The 22,918-nt window shown below is 48.1% G+C and overlaps 1 protein-coding gene across 6 annotated transcripts; it reads left to right on the top strand.

The window, feature by feature from the left end:
- Positions 1–545: 545 nt before the first annotated feature.
- PTCH2 (patched 2) lies at positions 546–21,069 on the top strand. Of its 6 annotated transcripts, none has more exons than XM_077149871.1 (22): positions 546–4,497; positions 5,164–5,356; positions 12,402–12,591; positions 12,698–12,767; positions 12,941–13,032; positions 13,722–13,917; positions 14,480–14,601; positions 14,734–14,881; positions 14,964–15,095; positions 15,183–15,338; positions 15,424–15,516; positions 15,854–15,979; positions 16,073–16,191; positions 16,316–16,664; positions 16,802–17,114; positions 17,207–17,349; positions 17,455–17,635; positions 17,747–18,027; positions 18,130–18,267; positions 19,468–19,610; positions 19,697–19,796; positions 20,223–21,069. In XM_077149871.1, exons 1-22 carry the CDS (start codon positions 4,426–4,428, stop codon positions 20,487–20,489), a joined length of 3,624 nt encoding a protein of 1,207 aa, XP_077005986.1. In that variant the 5' UTR covers positions 546–4,425; the 3' UTR covers positions 20,490–21,069. The 6 variants fall into 6 exon arrangements, with proteins under 6 accessions (XP_077005986.1, XP_077005987.1, XP_077005989.1 ...); XM_077149872.1 differs by having other exon boundaries at positions 12,405–12,591; XM_077149873.1 differs by lacking the exon at positions 546–4,497 and adding an exon at positions 6,702–6,747 and having other exon boundaries at positions 5,269–5,356.
- The last annotated feature ends 1,849 nt before the right edge of the window (positions 21,070–22,918 follow it).

The raw sequence follows: 22,918 nt of genomic DNA on the forward strand, positions 1-22,918 counted from the left end.
GTCCAAGACAGCTGACCCTTGAGATCTGAAATAGCCCAAATTTTGGCCATTAGTGTCTGAATGGACCAAGAGGCCAGAAAGCTGCTCCTTCACCACAGAAAAGGGATGGAGTTAGGAGGTTTAGAATGAGGGTGGGCTGTGGAGTGAGAAGGGGTTGATTAAACTGTCCCAGAGCCCTCCTACTTCCCCACTGAGTCCTTGGAACCCCTGACAATGCAGAAGAGGAAAAGCCTCTCCTTTGCCCTCACCTTGCACAAACCCATCAGCAACCACTGGCATCAAGAAAAGGAGGCTGCTGGAAAAGACAGAAAAGGTAAGGGTTTCCCAGGGAAAGACCTTCCTGAGTTTAGGTTTTAACTGGAGTTACCCAAGTTCAGCACACTGCTACTCTTGTCTACAACAACTCCAGAACTGGGTGGGTGCCCAAGATGCTTTGCTTTCTCTTCTCTTTGCTCTTTTTTTCTGCCAGAAGGCAGAGACCATTTTTGTTTTACTTTCTTTCTTTCTTTTTTTTCCCTCCTTTTGGCAGCTATAGAGGGTTTTTTTAGTATGTCTGAAATATAGCAAGCAACTGAATGTCCAGTGGATATCCATTTGCTTGCTTCTCCATATACAGAGGCCATAAGAGCCAGGCAGTCAGAAGAGTAGATACGTGATGAGGAAAGAAGGAAAGGGGCCTTTAACATCAAATCAGGGAAAACTCTGGGGAGGTGTTGAGGAACAGCATTCTGGGAACATATCAGATCAGATAAAATGTGATGGCTACTACTCCAGAAACCCCCTCCCTCAGTAACACCTCACCCCCATCTGCTGGCAAAAGCTCCCTATGGCTGTAAAGAGTTAAACTTCTTCCCAGTCCTTCACTTCGATAATATTCCATTCCTACTCCCATTACCAGTGGAGAGAGATGGGAAATGTCTTTAGCTGTAGCCCCAAGAACAACCTAGAAGCGGCCTGTACAGCCTGGTTTAGGGGCTGGTTCTATTTCCAGAGAATTGCAGGAGACATAGTTTCTTCATCCACAGCCATCCCTAACCTTCACAGGTTACATAAGCCAGCCTTTTGTATGCTGCTTTCTAAATACTTAAATGTGTCTGAGGCAAGGGAAATCTGCAGGAAGGACCACACAAACAAGAATTAGGAAACTCAGTTCTGATGGAGCCTACAGGGAGAAAAAGAGGCTGAGCAGGAGAACATATTCTCCTAGAGGCCAAGCAGCCCAGAGTGGATTGCATCAGAGACCATTCTGCCATGGATAAATGGCGAGGTGCTACTTTGACTCTTAGTCTCTCTCCTTCCCCCCCAGTCAAGGTTAAGAGCCATTCTCTGATCCCTGGTTGTGGCCTCTGGCACCAAAGTCTTGACAGGAAAGGGGTATACATTTCCAGTCTTGACCCCTTAACGTAATGAGTGGAGGGCTGCCCAAGTCCCTTGCTTCTCTCCCACCCTAGGAGTGACTAACTCTGGCTGGGGTTCAAATAACAGAGGTCAGCCAAAAGCATATTAAGTAAGAAACCTAGGGGAATGCTAGGGAAAGAGGGTCTGCCATGGCTTCTCTGTTGACTCCCACCTGGACCGTTCCATGATCCCTAAAGCCAGGCTGGTCACTTTCCCCAATACTGTGTCGTTGGGGTTTGTGGTTGTGTAAATGCATACATGTGCACGTGTTACACCTCACTTTTCTTAGCTTTGTTCCTCAGTCACATGTATTATCTAATTTAATCCTTGTGTCAATATCATAGATTATGTGATTTGCCCGAGATCCCACACCAGTAAGCAAAAAGATCCAGAACTTATACCATGTTTTCTTTCAGATTCTTTCATCCTGCCATCTCTCCTATCCAATTCTTCTCAATTCTGAACATCTCCCCTAGAAACCCTCCCTGAGAGCCCAGCTCACAGTGGTTTCTCCCTTCTCTGTGTTCCCCCTTAGCAACTGAATCCCACAGAAGCTTCATTATACTGTTCCATTAGGTCTTGGTATATGTCAGCTTTTCTCTTAGGCTGTGATCTCCTAGAAAACAGGTACCCTGCAATCCCAAGTGTGGGATTGGGGGTATGGGGGAGACACATGAGACTTCAAGACAGGTTTGTCTCATAAATTAGTAATTAGTAATTAGGTTTACTCTTCAGTGAAAATGAATTTACTTAGGTTGCTTTTCTCCTTTGTTCTTTGGAGAATTTCTCTGGTTTGAGTCAAAAACATATACCAAGTTCCGATTGGAAGAAGTGGCAGTGAAACAAACTATTCCATAATGAAATAGTAAGCTGCTTGTAGAGGGAGAAGAGAAGCCTCTGCAACCCTTCCTGTTCCCTGGGCTTTATGGCTTAGCTTGCCCTGGCTGAGCTCAGCTGTACTCAGGAAATCATTTTGTTGGGGAAAATAAAGGTCATGTTGGTTCGTACTACAAAGCAAGAGATCTTTTCAACAAATGGGCCCTGCCCTGGAAGCATCCATAGAGATGCTGAACTTTGCCACAAATGCTAGCAGTAGTGACCCTACAAAGTGAGCAGAGTCCCAGGCCCAGGTGATTACAAATCTATTTTTCCATGTACTGTATACCTTGCAGAGCCTACTAAGAAGGGAAATCTGAAGAGCTACTGATAGCATAGCAGCTCTATTCACAGTCCTGATGATACCCAATACTGAACCCAAACCACTCCCTTGCAAATGATATCTATAATAGGGAAAGAAAAAGTGTTATGCACATATCCTGCTTTTAATGTGCAGTTACTACTTGGCAAACACAACAGCATCATACATATGTTAGTCCCTTCAGAGCCATTTTTCAGGATGAATGAACCGGTTGAAGTAACAAAACAGTTAGGTCCTTACCCCCTCAGCCTAGAGATTCCTTTCCCCCAGAACTAAGGCTCTAAAGATGATGCTGACATAAGTTTTCAGAAAGCAGTTTGGCAATGTGTAGCAAGAGCCATGAAATTGTTCTTTTTGATCCAGCAACCCAACTTCTGGAAATCTGCCCTAAAGCATTCTCCAAATGAATAAAAAAAGATATGTAGTGACATAAAACTGTTCATGATATAATGATTAAAAAGTCTGAAAGTATTAGAGGTAATAGTAATCATATCAAAGTAATACTGATTTTACAATTCCTCTGCCACTCAGGGTTTATCACTCAGATTAGATAATTGAGGAAAGTTTAATCGAGGGACTATTCCCTCTAATACTCCATTTCCAGTCCCTGATTCCCTGGTTCCTGCAACTCTCAATAATTCATTCAACAAACAATTACTGAGCACCTACTAACTGTCTAGTGAAAGAGACAGAAGTGTAAATTATTGGGTCATACGTGCAATAAGAAATATATAAACAATGTTATAGGGAGCCCACAGGAGCAATTAGCTGCTAGGAGGGAGAGGTGAATCAAGGAAAGTTGAAAAGAGACTGGTACAAGTTCAGTATAGCTGCTGGTTGTCTGCCAGACAAACAAAAGGGCCACCACATGAACAAGGGCAGGAGAGCATGGAGCAGCATGGCTGATTTAGGAAATTAACAGATAGCTCTACAGGGCTGACAGGAACATTAGCTATGAGGGAACTATAGGGAGAGAAGGCTACAGTTAGTTCATGCAGGACCCTGTGATCCTAGAGGGCTTTGTGCTTTGAAGCTAAGGTATCATTAGCTTTGCATTTTAGAGAGATTACTCGCAGCTGTAGAGAGATTGATTGGGGATAAGAATGGAAATAGGAAAGAGTGAAAAAGATAACAGTTTTTGGGTCTCCACTAGGTCGGGAAGGATGTATGGCCCTAACGGGGCTGGTAGACGGCCTTTCTCAAAGCGGCCTCCAGACTTAACACTTGGCCTGCTCCTTGCCTCTCCAAGATCTCCCTCCCTTCTCCTGGAGGGCCCCCCGGGAGTGCAGGGCGGCAAGATGAGGGGTGGCCCTGCCTGGGTGGTCTCTCGTCCCCCATCCCCACCCCACCCCCGCGGCGCTGTTGCTTAGCAGTGGCTTGAGCGGCGCGGCTCTGGGTAATTTGCTGGTCTCTCAGCCAATGGAAGGGAGCCGCCCCAGCCTGTTCCCTTTTTCTGGAGCTCCAGCGACCGCGGCTACACAGCCGTCACCGCCTCAGGCCGCGCGGGTAGCTCAGCCTGACTGACGACCGGCACGCGGAATCCATTCCTCTTTCGACTCCCACGGCCCACGATTCAACGAGTGGACGACCCCTGGCGCCGCGCAACAGGCCCAGTGGCACCGCTTTGCACTCCCTTTCACAGCCACCGCTGCACACCCACGGCCCCACAGATTCATCCACAGCCGCACCTTCACGGCTGCACCTTCGCAGCCCTACTGCGTCCCGACGCGGGTCCCGGCGGCGCAGAGGAACCAGGACAGCCCGTCCACACTATGGAGGCACTCAGATAACGTGGGTTGGGGGCGCCGACGCCCCCCACCCCCGCCAGCATGTCTCGGCCGCCGCCCCTGCGGGAGCTGCTACCCAGCTACACAGCCCCAGCTCGGTTCGCAGCACCCCAGGTGAGTGGAGGGGAAAACAGAAGAAGGGAGATTGGGTACCAGGTCTGGAGACCTCCAGGTTTGTCACTCGGACCTCCTTAGGGTGTAATGTCTCCAAGTGCCGTGTGTTCCCTGGTGTCTGTGTCTGAAGACAGTTGAGAGAGCATGGGGTGTGTGTGGCGTAGAAGTGTGTATCTGTCTTGTTTGTGTCTTGGCGTCTGGCCTGTGCGAGTGAATGTGATTGTGGGTTTCTATGTGTCCAGCTGAAAACAGGTATATATATATATCTACCCTACTCTCAGATGTATGTCTTAGGGGGTGGGTTTTAAATCTTTTTCCACTTTTGAACGGATATCTCTCAGGGTGCTCCCAGATTTACATCCAGAAATCAAGAAGATAGGGCACTGAACATAGAACCTCTCAATAAATATTGGCTACTACTTTTTTAAAAAAATAGCACATTATTAAATTATTCAAATGTGCTATCATTGTTTGTAACAAATGTTGGTGGGGTGGTGTATGGCATCCTGTATTTTAGGCATGATTGCTCTGTAAAACCACACCTTCTCTAATGAAAAAATATATATAGGGGGAAAAATTGGCAGAGGGGGTATTATAAGAAGAGAAGGGAAGAATTTCATGCATTTTTGCAGTGATGCCTGATTGACCCTTCTCTTTCCATCCCAGATCCTGGATGGGAGCCTGAAGGCTCCACTCTGGCTTCGTGCTTACTTCCAGGGCCTGCTCTTTTCTCTGGGGAGTGGGATTCAGAGACACTGTGGCAAAGTGCTCTTCCTAGGACTGTTGGCCTTTGGGGCCCTGGCACTGGGTCTCCGTGTGGCCATCATTGAGACAGACCTGGAGCAGCTCTGGGTAGAAGGTGAGTTACTAGCACTGACCATAGCTGGCTGGGGTATGATGAGCCCAATACAAAAAGAAACAGGATGAGGAACTGTCTACCTGAGCCCTAGTAGGCCTGTCCCTGGATCTGGAGGAGCACCTGATGGTCAGAGCCTGGTATCTGGGTGCACTGTTCCCTCCTATACCCATAAATGGACAGATGGTGGGGTCCTCTGAATAAGTGTGTAAAATATTTATCCATCATTATGTGTGTGTGCATGTTTGTTTAGCATTTATTGTCAACCTTTAACATGTATTTTTGAGAGCTCAGCAGAGTTTACAAAGGCAACTAAAACAAGACCCACCTTTTAGTGGGTTACACTATAACAAGGCAAATACAATATGAACTGGGGTAACTACAGCAGGATATGATTATGTTGGGTAGGAGAAGGCAGAAAGAGATCATTTCTGTTGAGAATCAGAAAAGTTGGGACTGGAAGGCTGGGGACACTGAGTAAATCATCTGGTTGGTCTTCCATGGAAAGGTCCCATGTACCCGTGTCCTCTGAGATCATTTAATGGAAAAGCTCCCAGGACCTGAGCTTTGAGGCAATAGGCAGGATCAGATGGGATCAAATCCTCACTTCCTAATGGAAGCATAAGATGAAATTGATTTTTTTATTAATAATTTCAGCATGACTGTCTCTTTCCCGGATCCTGGCTTCATGTAACAGCCCTTTAACAGAGTTGAACTCCTCTCAGTTCTTCCTTGGGAAATTTGCATTATGGGCTCCCCCATGCCTCCCCCAGCTCTGTCCCATACCCTAGGGCTGGACCCAGGTTGGAGTCTCACACCCTTGAGTTATTTCAAATGCTGGCAAGTCCTAGGATCCAGAGCAGATGTTTTTTTGGAGCCTGCCTGCCTGCCTGTTGAGCTCCACCTCATCCCACCCTGCCCCCAACCCTCTGCAGATTCTCATACATATACACACTCTAAGCCAGCTCTGGGGTTCAGAACAGATGTTTCTTTGCCTGCCTGTCAGCCCCCAGCCCCAGGACACACATGTGCACACACGCACACACACACATAACCCCACTCACACCACTCCTGCCTGGGTGGTCCCAAATAACTCTTGGATTTCCTGCCACAAGAGAGGCAGCCTCCCTCTCCTTCCTCTTTCTTCACTCCTCAGATCTCTCCCTTCTAAAACCTGCCTCATCCAGCAGAGGAAAGGCTAGATCTACCATATTTTTTGCTGTTGTTTTGGGGGAAGGTGTTATAAGAGGGTGTATTTGTCCTGTATTTCAGAATCTCTCTGCCCTGTATTGGCCAGAGCTGGGGGTGAATTAAAACCAGTGATCTTAACCTGATCTTTTCTCTGTAGCTGAGGCTTCTCTCTGCAATGCCCAAGGCATGAGGAGCAGATCAAGGTGAGAACTGAAAGATATTCTCCATTCCTTTCCTGTTTTTGCTAATACAGAAAGCAGAAGGAAAAACAGGACATTGGCTGTTAGAGTTCAGTGTCCTCCCCTGCTTTGCGTGATGGAGACTTTGGAATGTGGGTCGTGGTCTTTCCAGATCAACTTTTAAAGCTAAAGGACTTAGAGGTGGATTGCTTCCTAAAATAAAAATCAGAACATTTAGCCAAACTAGTACTTACAGGAACAGTGATAGAAATTATTTGAAATTGGAACTCTCCCTGAAGATATGAAACATATAACCATTCTATTTAGGAGTCAGGGGTTGACCACATATCAGTTGGTGGAATCACCCATGGTCCACTCACATAACCAAGGCAAAAACCTAGGGAGTTGGCCTCAGTTCTTCAATTCCCTTACTAATTGGTTACTAAACCTGTAAATTCTTCCATCTTAACCTCCCTCATAGCAGACCCATCCTCTCCAACCTCATAGCCACTGCTTTAGTTGAGTCCTTTTTCAATTTCTGTAATATCCTCCTGATATCATTTAGAATGCTTTTAGCCACATGAAGAAGAAAAGAAAGGAAGGAGGAAGATTGGTTTATTACCCCCTATAACAAGAAGTCTGACAGTAAACAGTAGAGCATTTACAGGATGGTTAATTCAGCAACTCAGGAATATCAGCAAGGATCCAAATTCTTTCTATCTTTCTCCTCTGCCATCTTCAACATGTTGGGCTTTTGTTCTTAGGCTTATTATCACCTTGTCCCAAGGTGGCTGCTGCAAGGGCAAAAAAAAAGGAAATCGTCCCTGTCTTTGTGTCCCAGTTTTAAAAGTGAGGAGAATTTTACCAGAAGATCCAGTAGGCTTCCCTTTTGGCCTCCTTGGCAAGATGGTAACATCTTTTGTCTAAAACCTTCACTTGGCAAAAGCGTTGAAATTACCGTGATTGGCTTCTTAAATTAATAAAGTTTTACCTCCTGAGACTAGAGAGGAGCCAAGCTGCCATCTTCACAAGGCCATTCAGAAGATGGCCAACAAAATCAGGGTCTGAGAAGGGAGGAAGGGGGAAGTATTCAATTACCTTCAGTTGGCCTCACCTACAAATCTGTCTCCACATTGCCCCCTTGTGGTATATATAAATCTGACTACTACAGTCCTCTGCTCAGAACCTTTCCACCACTTTCAGGTTCTATGGATTCTCGGGAGTCAAGTCCAGAGTGCCTTATTACACTTTATAGGTCCTCTGACACTAGCTCTTGATTGTTTTTCCAACATTGTCCCTGGCTGCTTCCTACTATACTCTTAGCAATCCAGCAATCTGAGCCCCTTACGGTTCCCTACACACACTTGGTCCAGAATATCTTTTCAGGACTTCTTCCCCTGGCCTACTCCTACTCATCATTTTTGACTTGGTTCCAGAACTAATGAAAAAGTCAGTTCTTGTCATGCCTTGACTCAGAACCTATTGTGGCTCTTATTTCAGTAAGAGAAAGCCCAAGTCCCTACAATAGCTTACAGCCCTTACATGAAAAGTTTCTGAACTAAAGATTATGAACATTTCTGAGGATCTTGATACATATTGCAATAATGCTTTCCCCCTAAAATTGTACCAAATTACATTCCCATAATGGATTAGAGTCACTCCTGTAAAGATAACAGCTGTGGGTATTATCTTTTTTAATCAAGTCTTTAATTTGATTGATGGTAATTTGTTGCTATTTTTTAAAAATATTTTTATTGATAAACAACATACAAACACAATCATTCTTAACATACAAACATTACACACATGGTATACTACCATTGCTTACAATATCATCACATAGTTGTATATTCATCGCCTTGATCGTTTCCTAGAACATTTGTATCACTCCAGAAAAACAAAAAGAAAAAGGAAAAAACTCATACATGCCATACCTCTTACCCCTCTCTCTCATTGACTGCTAGTATTTCCATCTACCAATTTATTTTGACATTTGTTCCCCCTGTTATTTATTTATTTTTAATCCATATTTCTTACTCATCTGTCCATACCATAGATAAAAGGAGCATCAGACAAGCTTTTCACAATCACATAGTCATACTGCAAAAGCTATTTTATTATACATTCACCTTGAAGAATCATGGCTACTGGAACACAGCTCTACAGTTTCAGGCACTTCCCTCTAGCCTCTCTAATACACCTTAAACTAAAAAGGGAATATCTATAAAATGCAGAAGAATAACCTCCAGGATAGACTCTCGACTCTGTTTGAACTTCTCAGCCACTGACACTTTATTTTGTCTCATTTCTCTCTTCCCCCTTTCAGTCGAGAAGATTTTCTCAATCCCTTGATGCTGAGTCCCAGCTCATTCTAAGTTATCTGTCCCACGTTGCCAGGGAGGTTTACACTCCTGGAAGTCATGTCCCACATAGAGAGAGGGAGGATGGTGAGTTTGCTTGCCGTGTTGGCTGAGAGAGAGAGATAGGCCACATCTGAGCAATAAAAGAGGTTCTCTGGGGGTGACTCTTAGGCTTAATTTTAAGTAGGCTTAGTCTATCCTTTGCGGGGATAAGTTTCATATGAACCCACCCCAGGATTGAGGGCTCGGCCTTTTGATTTGATTGTCCCCACTGCTTGTGAGAATATCAGGAATTCTCCAAATGGGAAGTTGAATTTTCCCCCTTTCTTGCCTTTCCCCCAAGGGGCCTTTGCAAATATTTCTTTATTCACTGTTTAAATCAATCATCTGTCTTTGCTTCTGGTTTCATTTGTGTCCCCAGCCCTCCTCTCTCTATCATTCTCACATTCAGCTTCATTGAGTATACTAACATAATTGTACTACAATTAGGTAGTATTGTGCTATCCGTTTCTGAATTTTTACAATCAGTCCTGTTGCACGATCTGTATCCCTTCAGCTCCAATTACCCAAAATCTACCCTATTTCTATCTCCTAATCGCCTCTGTTCTTAACTGAATTTTTCCAAGTTCATTCATTAATGTTAGTTCATATCAGTGAGACCATGCAGTGTTTGTCCTTTTGTTTCTGGCTAATCTCACTCAGCATAACATCCTTAAGGTCCATCCATGTTGTTACATGCTTCATGACTTTATTCTGTCTTACAGCTGCATAATATTCCATCGTATGTAGATACACAGCTTGTTTAACCACTCCTCTGTTGATGGACATTTGGACTGTTTCCATCTCTTGGCAATTGTAAATAATGCTGCTATAAACATTGGTGTGCAAATGTCCATTTGTGTTCTTGCCCTCATGCCCTCTTGAATGGTATTGCCAGATCATATGGTAATTCTATACTTAGCTTCCTGAGGACCCGCCAGACTGCCTTCCATAGCAGTTGTACCATTTGACATTCCCACCAACAGTAGATAAGTGTGCCTCTTTCTCCATATCTTCTCCAGCACTTGCTGTTTTCTGTTTTATTGATAATAGCCATTCTGGTGGGTGTGAGATTATATCTCATTGTGATTTTGATTTGCATTTCCCTAATAGCCAGGGAAGTTGAGCATCTTTCATGTGCCTGTTAGCCATTTGTATTTCTTCTTTTGAGAAGTATCTGTTCATGTCTTTTGCCCATTTTAGTAATTGAGTTCTTTGTCTTTTTGTTGTTGAGTTGAACAATCTCTTTATATGTTCTGGATACTAGACACTTAGCTGCTATATCGTTTCCAGATAATTTCTCCCATTGTGTAGGCTATCTTTTTACTTTCTTGACGAAGTTCTTTGATACACAAAAGTGTTTAATTTTGAGGAGTTCCCATTTATCTATTTCTTTCTTCAATGCTCATGCTTTGGATGTAAGATCTAGGAAACCACCTCCTACTATAAGATTTATAAGATATTTTCCTACATTTTCTTCTAAAAGTTTTATGGTCTTAGATCTAATGTTTAGATTTGTTGCTATTTTCCTTTTTTGTATACTGTGCAGTGGGGGTCACATTTCATTCCTTTCCATGTGAATATCCCATTATTGCAGGACCATTTGTTGGCTTTTTTTTTTTTGATTGCATGGTCCAGGAATTGAACCCAGGCCTCCTACATGGCAGGCGAGAATTCTACCACTGAACTTCCCATGCACTCCCTGGCACAACAGTTTTTAACAAATGCGTTTTGATATCTCTTCCCCTACACTCCCACTTCCTCCCTACTTTTTTTTCTGCAGTTCTTTTTCATTCCTACATTATACCATTTTGCTCCCAGCAACTATTGAATAATAACTCCCTATCTGTACCTGTTTTATAACAGACAGTCTCCTAAATACTTTGCCTATATTGATTCTAATCCCACAGTAATCCACCAAGGTAGACCTTATCCTCATTTTACAGATAGGGCTCAGAGAAACTAAATAATTTGCCCAAGGCACAGATAAGTATCAGAATCAGGGCTCAAAGCCAGTCTGTACAGAGCCTTTGTGCTCTCCCCTACACCCAGTGTATCTTCTTCCCTGCATGAGGGGAGGGCCAGGAATGTGATTTGAGATGGAGGTGGGGTGGGAAGTAGGGGGGGTGGGGGGAGTAGGGAGGACGTAGAGGTATAAGCAGATAAATGTAAATTTCTCAGGGGAATTAACAATGCTTTGCCACTCTCATGAGTAAGAAAATTGAGTTTGAGAAAGAGATTGGGGAGTGTCATGGTCCAGGATGCAGCTAGAGTCTCAGAGAAGCAGGACATGTGGGTCCCAGGGGTTGGCAGTTACCCACAGGAAAAGGGCCCCAGAGAGGTAGAAACAGAACTGGATCTGAGTTCTCAAAGCCTTCAAGGATGGGGTAGACTCTGGCCCTTGCCCTGCTCCAAACCATAGTCAGATCATAACCCCTCACTTCTGATCCTCCCTCCATCAGACACAAAAAACTCTGCAGCTGGTATAATGCCAGACTTGGCATTATAAGATTAACAAGATTAAGGCCCTGCAATGGGGCTTCCCAATGTTTGGGCAGTGAGCTGGTGAAAGTGATCTGGACTCCTTTTTCTCCTTGGCCCATGTTGATTTTACCTCTGACAGGTAACATGAGTTGATTCCATGTACTTCTTGCATGAATGCAAACAATGTATTGATAGCATCACATTTGTCAGACTGTCTCATCCTACGCTCCTTCAGTACCACCACAGGGCCCATTCCCAGCACACCCATCCCTACCTTCTTCTGAAAGCTGTTTGCAAAAAAGTATATAGAGGTAAATCACTAACTGGGGCAAATTAATCAAGGAGCCAGCCCCAGTCCTAGATCTGTCCTTTAGGAAATCTTCCCATTAGTAGTCTTTTCCCTTCCCTGTCCTCCCAACCAGACCAGAGAGGAATTAAGTGAAGACTCCCTTACCTGTATACCCTCCTACCCTAGCTCATGCTGATCTCTCATTTATAAATTATATATCCCAAGCACTGCCAATATGGTTCATGTTTAAATCTTAGACTCACACAAGAAACCCATAGAGCTGCACAGCTAAGGTCTTTACTTGACAGTTTCAGGTTCCAAGTGGAGAAGCAGGTTTGAGGGAGACCAGCCTGGGTGTGACAATGCCATCAGGGAGAAGATGGGCTTCTCTTGGCAGCTCTTATTCCACTCGTCTTAGGAGGTCTCAGTGTATTAGGATCCCACCTCCCCAGAGCTCTGATCCACTGAGGCTCTTTCCCTATAGCTTTCTGTCCCGTCTCTGATAGCAGGTAGCCGGGTCAGCCAGGAGCTGCACTATACCAAGGAGAAGCTAGGGGAAGAGGCTGCATATACCTCCCAGATGTTGATACAGACTGCACGCCAGGAGGAGGAGAACATCCTCACACCCGAGGCACTTGGCCTCCACCTCCAGGCAGCCCTCACTGCCAGCAAAGTGCAAGTATCACTCTATGGAAAGTAAGTCTGGCCAAGCCCCTTAGCAGGTGAGGGTGAGGCATGCTGTGGCAGGGCAAGAGTAAGTATCCCCTCTTCTGCTGATTACCTTTGCCCTTGACTACTCCAGATCCTGGGATTTGAACAAAATCTGCTACAAGTCAGGAATTCCCCTCATTGAAAATGGGATGATTGAGCGGGTGAGTGTCCTTAATTGTTCTGTGAGGCTGGGTAGAGGTGAGGGGAGGGCTCAGAGAGTCTTGGGGAGGCTAAAAGTTGAGCAGATGTGGGGTGCAGAGAGCATATAACAAAAGTCATGGAGAAAGGCCTCCTCCTGGAACAGGACTGATGTTGCTTGGGGTGTCCCTGGCAGATGATTGAGAAGCTGTTCCCATGCGTGATCCTTACGCCCCTCGACTGCTTCTGGGAGGGAGCCAAGCTCCAAGGGGGCTCTGCCTATTTGCCGTGAGTTTCTGCCACCACTGCACCCGGGACCCTGCTTCATCTCCTGCTGGGGTTTTCCCTGGCCGAAAAGAAGGGTGGGAGTAAAGATGATGATCAAAATCATACCCAGGCCCGAGTTACCTCTCAGGCCAGGCTCAGAGCATTGCCTGGTCTGAGTTTTCTTTCCACATCCCCATTCTCCTCACCTCCAGGAAAAGGAAGGCCTGTCTTATTTAGTCAAACAAAATAAAACACAGGCCTATTAAGGCCTGAGCAAAGGACAGAACAATTCCCCAGAAAGAAACTCTGCTGGGGGGAATTAGCAGGGAATCAGTTAAGCTGTTGCCCAGGCCAGAAAGAAAACCTGTTCCAGGCAGATGTCCCATATAGTTATGTATTAGAACCAAGGTTTGATGGCTTGATAAGGGACTCAGGGGGGCTTTTCTGGTCTCTTCCTGGATATTAAGTACCATCTGTCCTGACATCCATCTCAGCCCCTTGTGTCCATCCACAGCTCATTGCAGCAGCCTAATTGGGCTAATGCAGCTCACGATCTCTGGGTTCAGAGCCCTGCACATCCTCCATATGCTGGAAAAGGACAAATGAGCAGATAGGATGAGGGTGGAATAAAGCGTGGGTCATCATAATTGCAGCTGTGGAGAGTGGGAATTGAGCCCTGATCCTCACTTAACCATGGGCTCTCTTCCCAGGGGCCGACCCGACATCCAGTGGACTAACCTGGATCCAGAGCAGTTGCTAGAGGAGCTGGGCCCCTTTGGCTCCCTCGAGGGCTTCCGGGAGCTGCTAGACAAAGCGCAAGTGGGTCGGGCCTATATGGGGCGACCCTGTCTGCATCCTGACGACCTGCACTGCCCACCTAGTGCCCCTAACCATCACAGCAGGCAGGTGGGTTCCTGTCCAGGTCTGCCAAAGTAAAGCTGGTTTCCTTCCCTTTTCCCTCCCCATGTGTTCCACTGTTACAGGAGAGAATAGTTGTTCTCTGTCTTCTGTCCCTCGTTTCCTAGACATTGTTACCCTGCCCCATGGTGCCAGACACCTAGTGTAATAAGGTTATCCCCATTCAGTTCCTATAAGGAACACTCAAGTGACAGGGCAATCTCTTTTCCCTTCTCTAAGTCCAGACAAGTTAGCTAAGCACTAATGTCATGCCTAGTTTCCCAAGAGCCCGTGTGGCCCTGTGAGTGTGGTGCTTTTTCTAAAACCCACCATATATATGCCAGCTCCTCCAGGCAGCCTGTGTCCAGACCTTTGTTCCTTCTCATGACCTCCTGTCTACAAGGCAATAGCTGTTCATTCTTATAAAATAGGCAAAGGGCTCAGGAAATGATTAGCTATGCTTCAGGCCTACAGAGTCTGGCAGGCATAGTTTTTGGCAGTAGAAGTCGAGGGATACCCTATTATCCATAGCCGGGACCTTGAGTATAAACTCTTCTCCTGTCCCCTCCAGGCTCCCAATGTGGCTCAGGAGCTAAGTGGGGGCTGCCATGGCTTCTCCCACAAGTTCATGCACTGGCAGGAGGAATTGCTGCTTGGAGGCATGGTCAGAGATCCCCAAGGACAGCTGCTGAGGTAGGGCCTTTCCTGGGATATGGTGAGAGACCTAGGCATGGGAATTTACTTCTGATGCCAAGCAGCTCTGGTAACCCCCTCCCCAGATGGAGAGCCATCTCTGACCCCTAATTTCCCTAAACTCCCCACCAGGGCAGAGGCCCTGCAGAGCACCTTCCTGCTGATGAGTCCCCGCCAGCTATATGAGCATTTCCGAGGTGACTACCAGACGCATGACATAGGCTGGAGTGAGTTGCAGGCCAGCACAGTGCTACAGGCCTGGCAGCGGCGTTTTGTTCAGGTTAGTGTGGATAAGAAGACTAGTAGGGAACCCTAAGGCCACTCCCTGCTCCCACCCCCTGAGATCTGTCCTGTTTCTCTAGCTGGCCCAAGAGGCCCTGCCTAAGAACGCATCCCAGCAGATCCATGCCTTCTCCTCCACCACCCTGGATGACATCCTGCATGCCTTCTCAGAAGTCAGCGCTGCCCGTGTGGTGGGAGGCTATCTACTCATGGTGGGTCCTGCCCTGGCACCTTGCTCTGTCTCTACTCAATGTCCACCCTGTGGGCCCCTGTCTGAGACATGCCCTCTCTCCCCACAGCTAGCCTACGCCTGTGTAACAATGCTGCGATGGGACTGTGCCCAGTCCCAGGGTGCTGTGGGACTTGCCGGGGTGCTGTTGGTGGCCCTGGCAGTGGCCTCAGGCCTTGGGCTCTGTGCACTGCTCGGCATCACCTTCAATGCTGCCACTACCCAGGTACACCTGGGCTTCAGGGCACACTTGGATGTCAACAGGTCAGGCTGCACCATTCCTCCAGCTGCCTGCCCCTCTGCCCCTCCAGGTGCTACCCTTCTTGGCACTGGGCATTGGTGTGGATGACATATTCCTGCTGGCACATGCCTTCACAGAAGCTCCACCCGGCACCCCCCTCCAGGTGAGTCCTCTCCTCTAGCACAGTCTCATGTAAGGTAGTTCAACACAGTTGTGAAAAGCCTCATGGTTCAAGGGACCTTGGGCTGGTAATTAACCTCTGTTTAATTTCCTCATCTGTAAAAGGGGATAATAATAGTGCTTGTGCTTGTGTCATAATGTTTGTTGTGATGATTTAGTGAGATAATCCAGGTCAAGTGCTCAGAACAGTGTATGACACATAGTTGGTGTCTAATAAATATTAGCTGCTGTGTGATTATTACCCCACTTCTACCATCCCAAGTTTCTGAGCCTCCCTATCTCCTTACCTTGAAAACCCATGGTACCCCCTGTCCTGGCAGGAACGCACAGGTGAGTGTCTGCAACGCACGGGCACCAATGTGGCTCTCACGTCCATCAACAACATGGTCGCCTTCTTCATGGCCGCCCTAGTTCCCATCCCTGCACTGAGGGCCTTCTCCCTGCAGGTGAGGCCTCATGAACCAGACCAGGCTCGGGTGGGGTGTGGAACTGGGGACAAGCTTTATCCAGCCTTTGTGCCTTTCTTGTCCATCCTCCAGGCAGCCATAGTAGTTGGTTGCAACTTTGCAGCCGTGATGCTTGTCTTCCCAGCCATCCTCAGCCTGGACCTGCACCGGCGCCACTGCCAGCGCCTTGATGTGCTCTGCTGCTTCTCTAGGTACTGTCCCTGTACCCTCAGCCCCCACCTCACCAGGCCTTCTTCCCATCACCCCATCCCCACCTGTTCCTTCACCAGCATTTCAAAGCATAGATGTGTCATCTGTTCTGTCTGCCTCTTCCAGCCCCTGCTCTGCTCAGGTGATTCAGATTCTGCCCCAGGAGCTGGGGGACAGAACAGTACCAGTGGGCATAGCCCACCTGACTGCCACAGTTCAAGCCTTTACCCACTGCGATGCCAACAGCCAGCATGTGGTCACCATCCTGCCTCCCCAAGCACACCTCGCACCCCCACCCTCTGACCCACTGGGCTCTGAACCTTTCAGCCCAGGAGGGTCCACACGGGACCTTCTAGGCCAGGAGGAGGGAACAAGGCAGAAGGTAGCCTGCAAATCCCTGCCCTGTGCCCACTGGAATCTTGCCCATTTTGCCCGCCATCACTTTGCACCCTTGCTGCTTCAATCGCACACCAAGGTAAGACTCCAGGCCCGGAAGTGATGGGATGGAGCAGGGCAGAGGCTTAGGTGTCTCTGAGCCCCAAGATGGGCAAGGGGCCTAGGTGGTGGCTGGAGGACATTCCTGGGCCTCTGGTTAGTTGCCGTTCCCCACAGGCCATGGTGCTGGTTCTCTTTGGAGCTCTTCTGGGCCTAAGTCTCTACGGAGCAACCTTGGTGCAGGATGGACTGGCCCTGACAGATGTGGTGCCTCGGGGCACCAAGGAGCATGCCTTCCTGAGCACCCAGCTCAGGTACTTCTCTCTGTATGAGGTGGCCCTGGTGACCCAGGGTGGTTTTGACTACGCCCACTCCCAACGTGCCCTCTTTGATCTACACCAGCGCTTCAGTTCCCTCAAGGCCGTGCTGCCCCCACCTACCACCCAGGCACCACGCACCTGGCTGCACTATTACCGCAACTGGCTACAGGGTGAGAGGCAAGGAGACCCACAGAAAGGGATGTTGTAGGAAGAAGTCCACTGGGGCCACAGGCCTACTATATCCTATCCTGTTCTCGTCCAGGAATCCAGGCTGCATTTGACCAGGACTGGGTTTCTGGGCGCATTACCCACCATTCGTACCGCAATGGCTCCGAGGATGGGGCCCTGGCCTACAAGCTGCTCATCCAGACTGGGGATGCTCAGGAACCTCTGGATTTCAGCCAGGTTGGGAGAAGATTAGAATGGTCAGGGAGCACCGAGGGGCTCAGGCCTCCTGGGCCCAGGCTGCCTGGGGCCTGCAGCTCTCTTTAGCCCTCTTTGTCTGCACAGCTGACCACAAGGAAGCTGGTAGATAAGGACGGGCTGATCCCACCTGAGCTCTTCTACCTGGGGCTGACTATGTGGGTGAGCAGTGACCCCCTGGGTCTGGCAGCTTCGCAGGCCAACTTCTACCCCCCGCCCCCTGAATGGCTGCATGACAAGTACGACACCACTGGGGAGAACCTTCGCAGTGAGTCCCGGGAAAACCCAGAAAGAGCCTTGGCCTCAACCCACGCAGCCCCTGACCCTACTCAGCCTGCCCACTGTTGTGATGCCCACTGTCCACCCCTTCCCTCCACAGTCCCAGCGGCCCAACCCCTGGAGTTTGCCCAGTTCCCCTTCCTGCTGCGCGGCCTCCAGAAGACAGCAGACTTTATAGAGGCCATCGAGGGAGCCCGGGCAGCATGCACGGAGGCAGGCCAGGCCGGGGTGCATGCCTATCCCAGCGGTTCGCCCTTCCTCTTCTGGGAGCAATATCTGGGCCTGCGGCGCTGCTTCCTGCTGGCTGTCTGCATCCTGCTGGTGTGCACTTTCTTCGTCTGTGCCCTTCTGCTGCTCAACCCCTGGACAGCCGGCCTCATAGTGAGTACTTGCAAGGGTGGGTCACAGAGACCCAGTGGCACTGCCCCACCTGCCCCACCCATCCCTCCCCCAGGAGCCCTGGATGAGCCCTGCCCTCCCCAGGTGCTCATCCTGGCAATGATGACTGTGGAGCTCTTTGGCATCATGGGTTTCCTGGGCATCAAGCTGAGTGCCATCCCCGTGGTGATCCTTGTGGCCTCTGTAGGCATTGGTGTGGAGTTCACGGTCCACATGGCGATGGTGAGCACAGAGACTGGGGGAAGGGTGGGGCAGTTGACTAAGTATGCAACAGATACTTGTCAGGGCCCCACCGTGGGCTACGTCCTGCTGAAGAACTGGGGATGTGACTGTAATACCGTCTCCACCTTCAAGGAGCTTATGTTCTAGGGCGTAGAGAGAAACAACCAACAAATAGACAAATGAATAAATAAGCATCTGTTTCAGTTGATAGGAGTGTGAACAAAGACCTGACTGGAATGGATTAAGGGCAGAACCGGTGGTAAGAAAGAGAGAACCAACAATTCTTGTGAATAGTCGTGCTGTAAAGGGGGTTGCAAAAGGGAATTGGAAAAGTAGCTGGACGACACCATAGAATACCAGAACAAAACTAGACACAAGCCTCGCTCTCCTAAAGCCTCATGTTCTTTGATAGAGACTGGAGTGGGAGCGGGCATGGGGACTACAGTACAAATAGAAACACCAATACAAATCTGACCAGATTCCACAAATAGCCCCTTCTTTATTAACCCCCAAATGAAAATAATCTTATTGTTTTTCTGATTTTAAGAACAATGTATACTCCTTTTCCTCATGCAGAAAAGTACCTAAAAAGGATTAAAATCTTCTGAAATGTGACCATGATAAGTAATTTAGTACTTTGATGGAGATTCTTCTAGACCAGGGATCAGCCAACTTTCTCTGCATTGACCAAATAGTAAATATATTAGGCTTGGCGGGCCATGTGGTCTCTGTTGGGACCCTGTCTTAATTCTGCTTTGTAGCATAAAAGCAAACATAGACAATGTTTGATTGAATGGGTGTGACTGTCTTTTACCAAAACTTTATTTACAAAAACAGATGGCAGCTTCATGCTACTGAATTCTATCTTTCTTAATGGTTAAAATGGTACCTTTTAGGTATCGTACTGCAATTAAAAAACAAAACAGGCAGTAGGCTGTAGTTTGCTGACCATCTATTCTAGACATCTGTCTCTAAGCTCATTAGAAACTCTACAGTATTACCCAGATGGGCACATGCATGCTTCTTGGGTGGTTCCTGCTGACCCAGTTCACCTACCCTATTGATCCTCCCATGGGCCAAAGCATGAGTGACCCTTGGGAACAAATGAGTAGAAGTTGGGGACATGGATGTGCTGGCCAGGAGCATGCCTGACTCCAGGTTGGCAGAGTTGCAGCTCCAGGACCATTTTGTTTCCCCCAGGGTTTCCTGACTGCTCAGGGCAGCAGGAACCTACGGACCGCCCAGGCCCTAGAGCACACATTTGCTCCTGTGACTGATGGGGCCATCTCTACATTACTGGGTCTGCTCATGCTTGCTGGTTCAAACTTTGACTTCATTGTGAGGTAAAGTAGGGGTGGGCTTGGGGCTAGGAGGTAGGGCCAGCCTTAGTCAAAGGGCCTGGCCAGGATGACCAGTCCTCCCTATCCAGGTACTTCTTCGTGGTGCTGACAGTGCTCACTCTTCTGGGCCTCCTCCATGGGCTTGTACTGCTGCCTGTGCTGCTGTCCATCCTGGGCCCCCCACCAGAGGTGATCACACCCTGTCTCTGTCCCCAACCCAGTGGATGGGGTGGGTACAGGCAAGGGAAGGGGCAGACCAAGTAGAATGCCCTCAGTGGCCAACAGACAGGGCTTAGCTCACAAAGATCCTCCCCAACAAGTACCCCCAATTGAAGGCAATAGCCTCTGGCTTTTTGTGGATACTATGCCCCTCCCCCCCCCCCCACCCCGCCCCAGCCCTCCTTTAGCCTACCTTAGCCTTTTAGAATCCAGAGCAAAGAGCAGGGTTTGCTCCAGGCCACAACACACTGTCCCTTGTCAGTTCTTATATCCCGCTGGAGGCCAACAAGAACCCCAGCTTCCTAACAATCATAGTAGAGGGGTGGATGGGGAGTTGCAAAGGAGGATGTGGCCCCAGTAGCCTCGTGGTTCACTGGCTCTGGTGTCTCCCCCTAGGCAATACAGATGTACAAGGAGAACCCAGACATCCTGAGGCCTCCCGCTTCACAAGGAGGAGGACTCAGGTGGGGGATACCCCCCACCTTACCCCAGAGCTTTGCCAGGGTGACTACCTCCATGACTGTGGCCTTCCACCCACCCCCACTGCCTGGTGCCTACATCCACCCAGCTTCTGAGGAGCCTGCTTGGTCCCCTGGTGCCACCCCAGCTGCCAGTGGCTCCAGCAATCTCAGTTCTAGGGGACCATGTCCAGCCACTGGGTGAAAGGACGGCTGAAGCATGGAGACCCTGCTTGGGCCACATGAAGTTACTGAAAGGCAATGGGTTCAGTTTGAATGCAGGATCGACCCCTCAAGGCTCCTTCTGCTGCTGTTCTCTGTCTGCATCCCCATCCCTGACTTAGCCATCGACAGACCTCATTGATAGCCATGCACAATAGCTGCTCCTAGGTTGTGAGCAGCCCTGCATATATATGCGTGTGTGTCTGTGTCTGTGTGTGTGTATGTGTGTTGTGGGAGGGGTCTGCAGAGAAAGGAAGCAAGCACAAGCACCTGTGTCTATGTCTGGGTGGAATGAAAGCCTGTGTGTACATATGTGCTTATACCTGTGTCTGCATCGGGGTGAACACGAGCACTTCAGGCTACCTTGGCCACCCCCCATCCCCACGCTCTTGCCCTCCAGCAGCCTGAGCCTAAGGGATCCTCTAGCACTCTTCGCCAGCCCTGGCCTCCCATTGCTCAGTGACTTCCAAGAAGGCTCTCTGTATTCCTGCCCACATAAATTATTTATATGGAGAGGTTTATTTTTGTAGTTTACATAGATATTAGCTATGTCAAAAGTTTTATTTTTAAAGAATAAATAAAATATATTCATATAAACTCATCTCGTGTGACTTTGGTGCTTTCTTTCAGGCAGAGTTGGGAGTTTGCAATTGAAGATTAGATATTGAAGGTAATTTATAAGATGCCAGAGTGTGTAGTCTTGGCTTTTTCTAGTCCTGGGCAGGAAAGGACCCAAGTTCTGGATTTTTGTCACAGAACTTTGGTCTGTTTATTCACCTAGAAAGTGAAGATGACATTCAGCAGACATTTGCTGGTCATGAAATTGGTAACAGAATCTGAATGAAGTGCTTAGTATACAAAAATATACAAATTTTTCTGGAATCAAGCCCTATTATGTGGCTTTCAGAACCATCAAAAGCCAGCCCTACCTACATCTCCAGTCTCATCTCCCACCCTACTGATCCAGCAGTATGGGGTTGGGAGTGGGGGTTGGGGTGGACAGAGAGACAAAGCTGGACTGCAAAAGGTAGAAGGGAGGGTGGAAACGGATAGGGATAGTGGCCATCTGAAGCAGAGGTGGGGACAACAAGAGCTGGGGAGATATTTTAGGTTTGTGGAATAAAGGAAAGGAGACAGCAGGGCTCACAGCAACCTCCAAGGCAGAGGTCACTGCCAAGTAGGAAGGTGACTTGGAACCCCAAACTCATCTTTGGGGGATGAGATGGAGCCGGGGGCGGGGGGGGAGCTTAACCCAGAAATTGAGGTGTTAGCAGCCAGTGAGACCTCTGGTTTCCAGGTATGTTCTGTGGAGGATGAACAGTCCCAGAGCACAGAGGCCTGAAGGATCTGGCCACACCTTTGCACTATAGAACAGCCTCACCAGACAGGGTGGGGGAGGTCCTTTTGCCCTTCTCTACCTATCCTTGGGCTCTGTCTCAACTGATAAACACACACACCCTGGGTTCCAGCCACCCACTCATGGGGATGATCCCCCTCCAAGATCACTGTCTTCTCACACCCATCAAAGAAAAAATTGCCCCAGACAAGGTGAAACAGGCAAGGATGGCTTTATTAAAAGTTACATAGAAAAGAGAGCAATCAGAAGGCTCTTGGAGAGAGAGAGAGATTAGAAGCCTATTGCAATAGGGGAGAGAGAGCTCAACTCCCCTGAAGCAGAGGGCTGAGAATCTGAGGGGTGGGATGAATTAATGGAAGAGGAGTACAGGAGATGGGCAGTGGGGTGTGTTCATTACATGATGTTCTTTCCAGAGTTTACTGTGCATGCCAGGTAGCACACAGTTTATCAGGACTCTGCAAGGGCCAAGGTGAGGGAGGTCAGGGGCCTAGAGTCAAGGAGGAGCCTGTCTCCTTAGTCAAGATAAGGAGAAGTTAAGTCCGCCTTGGTCAGTAACACAACAGCTGGGGGATTTCTTAACCTAGGCTGTTTTCCAGGATCATAGGGTTCAGATAAAATTCAGTATTGTCACACCACATCCATTTTCAGGGACCAGACAATTATGTTCTCGCCAATTCTCACCATCACGTTCAATTCCTGGTGCCTGCAAGAATGCAACGTATTCCTGGATGCAAAAAAGAGAGAGAGAGAAGAGAAGGAGACTGTTGGATAGGAACCTAGAGAAAAGGGTGCATCCAGGTCTGCCCAAGGGATGGGAGCTGGAGCTGGGTCACTGTAAAGGAGATTTGGAGGGATCAAGGTGAACTCACCAGGCTGGAGTAGTGCAAAAAATATCATTCCACTATGCCACTTACCAGCTGACAGACAGACCTGGGCAAGTTCACTAACTAAGCCTCAGTGTCTTCATCTTTGAAATGGGAAGATTTTCTTCCCATCTTTGAAATGGGAAGAAAAGAAAATATTTTCTTTCAGGATTTAAAATGAAATAATCTGTG

The sequence above is a fragment of the Tamandua tetradactyla genome, chromosome 2 (genome assembly GCF_023851605.1).
Source record: "Tamandua tetradactyla isolate mTamTet1 chromosome 2, mTamTet1.pri, whole genome shotgun sequence".
Lineage (NCBI taxonomy): Eukaryota > Metazoa > Chordata > Mammalia > Pilosa > Myrmecophagidae > Tamandua > Tamandua tetradactyla.